General features: G+C 45.3%; 1 protein-coding gene across 1 annotated transcript in view; it reads right to left on the reverse strand.

The window, feature by feature from the left end:
- brap (BRCA1 associated protein) overlaps positions 1-8,608 on the reverse strand; it is a 15,348-nt gene extending 6,740 nt beyond the window's left edge. The window contains 7 exon segments of the mRNA XM_061262764.1: positions 301-376; positions 1,550-1,698; positions 2,407-2,520; positions 3,212-3,401; positions 6,107-6,353; positions 7,120-7,281; positions 8,317-8,608. Coding sequence (XP_061118748.1) covers positions 301-376; positions 1,550-1,698; positions 2,407-2,520; positions 3,212-3,401; positions 6,107-6,353; positions 7,120-7,281; positions 8,317-8,392 — 1,014 coding nt within the window. The 5' untranslated portion in view covers positions 8,393-8,608.
- Positions 8,609-10,861: the final 2,253 nt, after the last annotated feature.

Consider the following 10,861-nt stretch of genomic DNA (forward strand, 5'->3'; position numbering starts at 1 on the left):
TCCCCACTCCATGCACACTTCACAAATTGTCACAAATTGTCACCTCAAGTGACAATTAAGTCACACCTTAAGTCACACACCTCAAACCATCTCGACCACCAACATGAAAAAAGACAACAAAAAACATAAACAGACGACACAATAATTTCCTTGTGAGAAAACGTTGGGGACAAACATGAACAGAATCCAAGCTCCTGATTTGCAGGAGAGGAGGAGACAAACTGCTGATTGGTGGGAGAGAAGTAGACAAGCTGCTGATTGGTGGAGAGGAGGAGAGGCGGAGACGCGGCGGTACGTTACCTCCTGCACGCCGCACTCGAAGCACTTGTTCTCCTCCACGGGTTCGGGGGTCTGGCAGTACCTGCAGACGGGGCACCTGGGGGGATGGGGGAGAGAGCGGTGAGCAGCTTTATATTCGCCCGGACACAGGTCACCACGCCTACGCACTCTATTAGCATCTCCATTGTGCCCGAACACACCGTGCACAAAGACACGCAGGGGGGCGCTGGGTGAGTCACCTGGTCTGACATCACAATGAGGGAGCCCATGGCCCCCCGCTCACAGTAAAATGGAGAGAACAGAGGCAAGGCCACAATGACATTAACATAGAGGAAGAAGTGAGTAGAAGCAGCTCAAACATCTGAATGGAGAGGATGGATGAATGGGAGCAGCCCATTGGCCCACCGCTGGATTGAATGAGCCAATGAGGAGTGAGAAATGTGGAGCATGATAATGAATACAGCATAATGGTGAATACAGTGTGATGCTAGAGGTGGATTGTGCACATGGTGTGACAGTAGAGGGGGAGAGCAGTAGTTGTAGGTTGGGTGGAGGTGGAGTTGGGGGTGGGGGTGGTTGCGTCCCATATGGAAGTTTGAAGAATAGTGTGGCAGAGGTTGGGTGCTGGTCTGGGGTGCGGTCAGATGAGCATTAGGTGAGGTGGGGTGTGGTGTGGTTCGATGTGGAGGAGCATGGTAGATGTCGGCCGTGGTGTGGTGTGGTATAGGCGGGGTGGTCTGGGACGAGGTTGGGTGGAGGTTTTGGGTGGGGTTTGATGTTGAGGCTTAGGGTATAACATGGTAGATGTTGGGTGTGGTGTGGTGTGGTATAGGTGGAGTGGTCTGGGACGAGGTTGGGTGGAGGTTTTGGGTGGGGTTTGATGTGGAGGCTTAGGGTATAACATGGTAGATGTTGGGTGTGGTGTGGTGTGGTATAGGTGGAGTGGTCTGGGACGAGGTTGGGTGGAGGTTTTGGGTGGGGTTTGATGTGGAGGCTTAGGGTATAACATGGTAGATGTTGGGTGTGGTGTGGTGTGGTGTGGGTGGAGTGGTTGGGTGGAGGGTTTGGGTGAGGTTTGATGTTGAGGCGCAGGGTACAGCGTTGTAGATGTTGGGTGTGGTGTGGTGTGGTATGGGTGGAGTGGTTGGGTGGAGGTTTTGGGTGAGGTTTGATGTTGAGGCTCAGGGTACAGCGTGGTAGATGGGGGGCATGGTGTGGTGTGGTGTGGTATGGGTGGAGTGGTCTGGGACGTGTTGCTGGGGAGACTCACGAGGCGTCCTCCCAGCGCTGTAGGCACTGGCTGTGGAAGCTGTGGTTGCACAGGGTGGTCAGCACGCCGTTGACCGACTCGTCCATGCGCTCCAGACACACGGTGCACTTGGGCAGCTCCGTCAGCTCCATCACGGGCATGCTGGCTCCCTGCAGCGGGGGAGGGGCCACACCAGGAAGTACCACTTAGATTGGCTCAGCACAGAACAGCGACAGTTCCGCATCAACACTGATTCTATACAGCCACCAGATACTCCACTCTATTCTATTCTGAACAAAGAAAGCTTGGTCTCCCTAGCAAAAAAATCTAAAACACTCTCCGATTTTAGTTACAAGATACTAAAGACCCACCAAAAACCAAGCTCCATGTTTTTAACACTGAAAGTCCTGTCTCCCTACAACTGAAGCTGAATCATTCCAATAGTATTAGTCTTCCGAAAGTCCATTAGGAGGCATAGCCTCCTAAAAAAAAATAATAAAAAAGAAGCTATGTATGAAAATTAAGAAACAAGACCAGGTGAGCCTGGTTTAGCCTGACCCTGCAGCAAAGGGCAGGTATGTGTGGAAAAAACTATATGGGTTGACACATGCCTGTCAATGAAATGGAACTGGACCCTCTTTCACTTTTTTATGAATAAAAATATAAAACATAAAACATTTTTTAAAAAAGGAGGCGCAGCCGAGGACAATAGACTAGCAATAGTCTACTGATGGTGTGTACTGAAAGGTCGCACCAGAACACCATGTTATCAACCGTTTCCTGCTGTAGATGATGAGCAGAGAGGATGTCTGGCACACCAGTGGAGTAGCAGGTGAGTCGAAAGAATCTGTGCTGTCGGGCCCCTCCCCCGTCCGTACCTCCTCAGACTTGATGACCTCCGCCCGCTCCACGTACACCAGCTGACAGACCGCATCCTCGATGGAGTTAAACTGCCGGCCGTTGCAGGTCGTGTAGAAGCTATCGGCATCGGCCTGCGGGGAGACACATTACATGACATTACGAGGCATTTAGCAGACGCTCTTATCCAGAGCGACGTACAACAAAGTGCAAATCAAACAAGTATGAGTGCTAAGAGGACCTGAGAGGACAGCACAGTTCCGAGTCCTAGTGTAAACACAGATAATCAGAACCCTTGAAGAGTACAAGCAACTTTCAAACTAGCATACCACAGTTGGCAGCTAGAATACCCTGAATACAACAACACAACAGCCAATAAAAAAACAATATCTATACAATCTATACATAAGTACCATTACAGTCTAAGGCTAATCATGGTGGTGAGTTAGACACGTATTAAACCTGTCAATGGCCTGAAATGGTGGTGTTCATGAGCTGCAGATCCATGGTATGTGAGTTTAACTGTGTATAACTGACCAAGTAAGTGCTGAGTAACAACAAAAACAGAAAGGTCTGTGGATCTTCAGCAGACCTGGGTCAAATACGTAATTGTTTTGGATTCAAATACTTGTCTGATATAGTGGAACCTATGATATACTCCCAGAAACCCCACCTTCTGGTCCTCCTGGTTGGCTCAATTGCACCAGGCAAGATCAATCGAGCACAGAAAAGTATTATAATCCAAAACGATGACGTATTCGACCCAGATCTGATCTCCAGGACCGCAGACCCCTGTATCTAAAGGATCTCCTCCTCCACACTTGCCTGAGCGCTGAACTTGATCAGCACCATGTACTGGTTGGGCGTGGAGTCTCGGATGATCTTCATGTGCTCCATGACGTCGTTGAAGGGCGCCACGAACCTCATGAGGTCATGGCTGGTCATGGTGGCGGGCACCGTCAGGACGCAGAGCATGGCACTCCGTCGCACGTCCTCCGTCAGCGACGTCATCTTGCTGCGGAGGTCACGAGACACAACGTGGGCAACGGCCCGGCGGACAGGACGGGCGACCCCAAGCCTGCCTGCAGTCGGCGTCCCAAAGAACCAAACCTGGTCACCTCCGCCAAACATCTAAAACGTACACGGCGACTTTCCCACTGTAAGAACCCCCCAAATACACAGAGAGGCTGAAGTATCTGAGAGGTGAAGGAAACGCGTGCAGTCTGACCAATGCTACCGGAACGGGGTTAATTTAATTTTGTTCTCGTTTATCTGACTCCAAAAGAAAAGTTCAACTGCTCCTCTGTTCCAACAGTTCAACAAAAGGAACTGCAAATGTCCGCCAATAGTGTGGCTCTGTGCGATCGCTATCTATCTGTGTAGACGCGGACGTGTCTGTGGCCTGTATAGCCTACAATGATACACTTAGTATGTATCTTGTGACGGCACTGGTGTATAGGCGAGTGACTACGGGGTGCAGGTATCCTAGGTTGTCTATGTCTGTTAGCACTCTAAACTGCTAAGTGTGCAGTGGTGCGAGTCAAGAGGATGCAGGTTCAAATTAATACAATAAATACAATATTAAACAATGTGCATTTCAGAAATAGAATAACAATGTGTTACAAGAACTACAAGATGTAATACGAATGGCTATACGCGAGCGTTGCACAGGAGGTTGTATTAGCGAGTTTCCTCGAACCATTCCACGTTTCCCTCTATATACCCAGGGTTTACAGGAAAACAACAAAACATCAAATAAAGAGTGACAAGAAGGCAGTAACAACAGTGGTCCTGCTGATGTTATCTCTGTACGTCTAACAAAAGTGGTTAACCTTTGTAACAGCTGGATGCTGACTCACAGGTAACTTGCATTACCTGTGGTTTATTACTACAAGATCTTTATTCAGCAAATAACGGTACTACACCACCACTCACACCAAACTATTCCCCACAACATGAGCTAAGTAAAGACACCAAACACTGTATGTGGAAAACCCATGGTTTATACAGTGCTATTTCAACTCATCAGTTCTGGGGGCATTCCACTGAGGTGGCAGAATTGCGCAGAGGCAGCATAATGATGGGAGCAATAGTCCTGTATTGACGAGCACTGTCTTTTCATCAAACCATGGTCAACACAGTCTGTTTCCTTTTGGGGGTCAACAGAAAGGCACACTTATGTAAAATGCCCTACACCAACTGCCAACACTCGCAAAAAACGGTCTAAAACAAAACTACTCTACAACTAAACATCTGCACTTATTGAATGTCACTTTAGATAAAAGCACCTGCTAAATGTCATTTATTATGGGTACCGAGTCATCGTTTTCTGCAGACAGGGGTGTGGTTCAGGATGATGTCAGGCCCCATCGATAGAGAGCGACACTGACAGTATCCATACCACACAGCCTGCTCAGTCAGCAGATCTGCACCCAATCAACCACTAACGCGTTATTCTGGGAAGACGCCTGAGATGGTGGTGCTTTCCACTTCCATCGACTGTGAGGACAAGTGAGGAGAGAATTCCTTTAGAGAGCGTAGTGTCATATTTCTCCTGCAGAGGTACAGATGCTGTGAGACTATATGCAACAGCAAATACAGGCCATACTGAGTGCACACAACAGAGCAGCTCTCTATCAATTGACACCCCAACCCAAATTTAAGGACTATAAACACAGAGGATGAGTCAACATGTCAGTGAGCCTTTTTCAATGATAGGAAGGGATTTACAATGGTCTTGTAACAATATTGAAACACAAAAATCTTACCTATTGTACCTTTAAGATGCCCGATTCAAATTATCATGGTCTCCAAACAAGACCTTAATTAGTTGAATCAGGTGTCTCAATGCTGGTCAAAAACAGAGACCTGCACCCACACTGGCAGATTGGACACCCCTGCACTACAGTCTCTGGTCCCTTATGGATAAGAGTGGGCTCCCCTGCACTACAGTCTCTGGTCCCTTATGGATAAGAGTGGGCTCCCCTGCACTACAGTCTCTGGTCCCTCATGGATAAGAGTGGGCTCCCCTGCACTACAGTCTCTGGTCCCTTATGGATAACAGTGGGCTCCCCTGCACTACAGTCTCTGGTCCCTTATGGATAAGAGTGGGCTCCCCTGCACTACAGTCTCTGGTCCCTTATGGATAAGAGTGGGCTCCCCTGCACTACAGTCTCAGGTCCCTTATGGATAAGAGTGGGCACCCCTGCACTACAGTCTCTGGTCCCTTATGGATAAGAGTGGGCTCCCCTGCACTACAGTCTCTGGTCCCTCATGGATAAGAGTGGGCTCCCCTGCACTACAGTCTCTGGTCCCTTATGGATAAGAGTGGGCTCCCCTGCACTACAGTCTCTGGTCCCTTATGGATAAGAGTGGGCTCCCCAGCACTACAGTCTCTGGTCCCTTATGGATAAGAGTGGGCACCCCTGCACTACAGTCTCTGGTCCCTTATGGATAAGAGTGGGCTCCCCTGCACTACAGTCTCTGGTCCCTTATGGATAAGAGTGGGCTCCCCTGCACTACAGTCTCTGGTCCCTTATGGATAAGAGTGGGCTCCCCTGCACTACAGTCTCTGGTCCCTTATGGATGAGAGTGGGCTCCCCTGCACTACAGTCTCTGGTCCCTTATGGATGAGAGTGGGCAGCCCTGCACTACAGTCTCTGGTCCCTCATGGATAAGAGTGGGCAGCCCTGTCATGGTGTATCTGAGTGGGGCGCTCACTTGGTCTTGTAGAGGTGCATGATGCCGTGCACCATCTCCACGGAGGGGTTGCCGCTGAAGAAGGAGATCTGGTCGGGCAGCTGCTTGGAGGGTGAGTCGGGCACCGTGCCCTCGTCTGGGGCGTCTTTGGCACCCCCGCTGCCGGGCCGGTCCCCCGGGGGGTCGGGGCTGTCCCGGGACGAGGGGCTGGTCTCCTCCCCTTCAGCAGCTTCCTCAGACTCCTGATCCCCGCTCTGATCTGCTCCTTCTTTCAGAAACACACACACCCCCGCGGGCCTGCTCACACTAAGCAGGGAGCACCTCGCTGTGCTGTTTTCGGTGAAGAAGCTGTCAAGGTCTTTGCACCCTCATTTTAAATTCAATCACTTCATAAGTATGGAAGATTACAAAATCAGGATTAAGGACTGCTTGCCCACTGAATGCTAATGGCGCCGACTTGAGTACAGAACAAAGATGTGTGTGACCGTTTATTCTAATTGCCATGTTGTGTTTTCATGAGAACTATTTGTGCTACTGTCTCAGCCGGGACTCCCTTGTAAAAGAGATTTTTGAATCTCAATGAGAACTTCTCTTCTTAAAATAAAGGCAAATAAAGAAAGAAATAATAAATAGCTTGATTCCACAAGACCCAGTGTTTATGTTAGTTTTAGTTCCAGCATATTCTGTCTTCATTTTGTAAAACATGTTGGCTCACTTATATAACAGACCAAAGAAAAGTGCTTTTCACCAAGACGCGCAGTATAAGTGACTTCATCAAAAATATGACATTCGATAAATTAGTGGGTGAATTAAATAACCAAGAGCACACATATTGCTGCACTGAAACCATCCTTGCTAGTTTGTGATGGGACAGCTGTTTTCCAAGCAGAGGCTGTCCAAATTCAGACCCAAAGACATGAAATTAGTCAATTGTGTGATCAACTACTGACAATCACAATGCAAAGAAGCCCCTGGCCCTGTGGATCGCCAGTTCAGAGACTCCTGGACTTGGGGTTTTGGGTTTGGTACCTTACCTGCGTTGTGGTTGAAGGTCTCGATGACCATATCCGTCATAGCCCTGCTCCCGATGTGCTGGTGCAGGACGGCCGTCCGGTCCAGGTCTGACTTGCCACTCAGGGCCACCGTGGCGGAACCCAGTGACCTCTCTTTGAACTCATCATCGGACATGTCGGCGGCTGCAAGGCGAGACGTGGGTTCAGCGTGGATGCTAGGTGTTTAACATCAATGATTCACCCCGCACCTAGTCCCAAAGCTTATAGCGCTAACCGTCCTCCTCTGTCCCGATTGCCGCGACACAGTGGATCTTTCCCGTCCATTTGCCACAGGACCTAACTTGCAAAACACCCGCTATTGCACAACGCGAGCGGTCGGTTTTGTTTCTTTCTCGCTGTTGCTTTATTTAGTTGGGATAATGGACTTTGCTGCGTTACACACTTCGTTCACACACATTTATTCTAGAAACCAGCTGGGGCGCTATAAATACAACATGTCAGAGAAGGCACTTCTCTTATTTCTCCCAAATTGCCAGCACTGGACTAGAGTTATCTACAAGGTGGATATTAGATTTATACATCAAAAGATTACTTTTCAGCTTCCACCGACAGAGGATATTTTGTGTCTTGACTATGGTTTTGTTTACTCATTCCCACATCATCCAAGTATTGTCTCAGCGCACTTTTCTGTGATAACGTGAAGCATTAGGTTTGTAAACATTCCGCCTACTTTCATAGCTGACTAGTATATCAAATATGTTGTCATAAACTATTGACTTAACTACACTGATGCGTCTGCTATGACAGGCAAACAGACAAGCAGCTACTACTACTAGCTAGTTATTTACAGTAGCTAGCTCGCCACAGAATAAACGTCCAGTTATGCAATATACATAGCAGCAGTCCAGAAAGGCTCGCATATGACTTGCATTTTCATTACTCTCAACACAGTATATCGGCGTCGTCATGCCTTATCTGCTGGAACTAAATTTAAGTTCTAGATAATGTTACCTATATAGCGAAGTTACGATAGCTAGCTAGTATGTTAACAACTAAAGCTGCTTCAGGAACAGTCAGATATGATCTGTCTAGCCAGGTTAACTTGGTTGGCCTATATTTCCAGTAGTGGCTAATATCTTGGGTAAGTTAGCTATGTGACTGTATCGAGGTGCACATCGGCTAATCATTTTGCATATTATATTCAGGGTATTCACTCACCAGTGTACTGGAAACCTTGTGGAATCAGAGATTCGTCCGCAAGCTCCAAACGGATAACAACCAGTGACACACTCATGTGTTAATATTAATATGACGACACCCCAAGCTAGGTACTGTAAAACAATTGAATAAGAAGCCAACAAAACACGAAGACAACAAATAAACGAGACCACACAAACGAGCCTAATGACAGAAAGGAGGCTGTCTTTTTAGGACGCTGAGATAGCAATTAACCGGCTAACCAGCGTTCAGACACCCCATATATCTCTAAACACGACTATCAAAACTGTGTAATGCCATCTCGCAACAACGACAGCAAAAACAACTTCCGGTGCTAGTCAGTCTATAACATTTCAGAATAAGAGACGTGGGTTCAATGCCGAGTATGATTTTGCAGACAGATACAGCTGTCAATAGGAGGCTCAACCTTTTTTCAGTGCATAAAAAATATTTTAACCAGTCACATTTCAATACGTCCAAGGCATATAGCTCACTCAATTCATATACAGTAATGTGTAGTGATGATTATACTATTCAAGTATTTATTTAATGTAATATTGGTTCATGTAGATGAAAATAAGCAAACAGAAAACAATATATTGTGAAAACAAAAATAATAGTCTCTTTTGGAGAAAAAAGTCAGTATCTAGTGTGGCCACCCTTTGCTTTGCCTTTAATCGTTCACATATTTATTTTTTTATTCACTCCTTGAACCATTCCATATGGTTTGATGTTCATTCCAAAGAGATTCTTTCGATGTTACAACAGATTTATTTATCTTGGTATCCAGCAAATCTCAGATTTGCTCAATCGGATTAAAGTCTGGACTTTGAGCGGGCCAAATTATAACTTTTATGTCACCAGATGATTATTTTCATCAAGTGACCAACCGGCATCATGTGAGGCTACAATGCAGCTACGAACAATCTCAGAGATCTCCTTCCATCGTGCCATTGTGTTTAACACTGTGACACTACTCAAAGTTCGTGTTACCTTAAATACTGGAACAACTGACCATCATAAGTAATTTTGCAGAATAATGTTGTTTCAAAACAGTTTAAACAAATTGTTTAGCATCAACAATCATGGAATGAGCCTTCCAACACTCATTCATGCTATGCAAATTTAAAAAATTAAAATTATGTTTATTAGCCATACTTTTACCCCAATGTAATTGTGTGAATGTTTTTTTTGTTTTCACCAACATTTTTTCAAGAAGTACTATATTAGGACAAACGTGATGGTGTATAATCATCACTGCACATTTTGTTTCTCCTTGACGGAAAATGTGTGTACAGCTAGACACCCATGAATATGATTATATCATGAATATTTATGTCAAGCTGATATCACCCTTATGTTTATCCTGAGTTCTTGATCTATCCATTATATTTTACTCACATGAGAAATGATCTTTGTTGTTGTAATCAGGATTGAAACTGCATAGAATTTGCTTGTGTTTGGTGACATTCTGAACTTAAAAGCAGGATATACTCTCTACGGTGTAATATAATGGAGCATTCTTTATTAGTCATTTACTTAACAATAACAATATCATCACAGGACTTACACAGTACTGTGCAGAAGTCTGAGGAACATGTTTTTTAAAAAAAGAAAAGAAGAAAAGATGCTTTCAAAATTAAATGAATAGTTAAAATATAATATAATGTAAGAGCAGTGAACAGTTAAAAACAAAATAAAATCAATATTTGTTGTGACCACCCTTTGCCTTTAAAACTGCATCAACTCTCTTGGGTACACTGTTGTGCAGTTTTGTAAGAAAACCAGCTAGTAGGTTGTACCAAACATATTGGAGAACTTCTGTAGACTTGGCTGTCTTGTTTGCTTCTGGCTGTGCAGGAATTTTCAGAGAGCCTTGGTCAAGTTTTTATCTGAAAAGTGGTCTATTACTTAATATGTTTATTTAACAAAATTGTAAAACTTCACTGAAACTAAGATCAAATGTATATTTTAAAAATCTAGGGTGCCTAAGACGTTTGCACAGTACTGCATATTATACATTGACTAACATAAGGTTCTTCAATCTGCAGTGGTAACTGCTTTGTAAGGAGATGGCGACACCAAACATCAGTTGAAGAATTCTTATTCAAGCCAAAATGCCCAAAAGAAAAGAAAGCATTGCTGTAAATACCTATCCATTAGTTTTATAGATTACTGAATAGATCCATATCTGGAATTTGCATAATTCTGCATAAAACAAAGTTCCATCCATATTTCAACACTTCTCCCTCTATACCCAATTAACTGGTACAATTTTGGGAAACAAATAAAATGGTATCACCGCATAGCCACTCGCAAACGAGTGCTTTTATTTTGTAGCATCCATTCTGTAAATAGATAGGAAGTGCTTGGGTTTGTAGGTGAGTGGTTTTTATGTAGACTTCGGCGGGTACGTAGGTTGCTTTGTTACCGGGGCTGGAGCACGGTATTTAATGTTTTTGTTGCTTCACGTTCAAGTTCATGACCATAATAGAAAGCGAAGTTGTAATCAGCACTTTTACGTAGCCAACAGAGAGTCGTTGCA

Source organism: Conger conger, chromosome 12 (genome assembly GCF_963514075.1).
Source record: "Conger conger chromosome 12, fConCon1.1, whole genome shotgun sequence".
Classification (NCBI taxonomy): domain Eukaryota; kingdom Metazoa; phylum Chordata; class Actinopteri; order Anguilliformes; family Congridae; genus Conger; species Conger conger.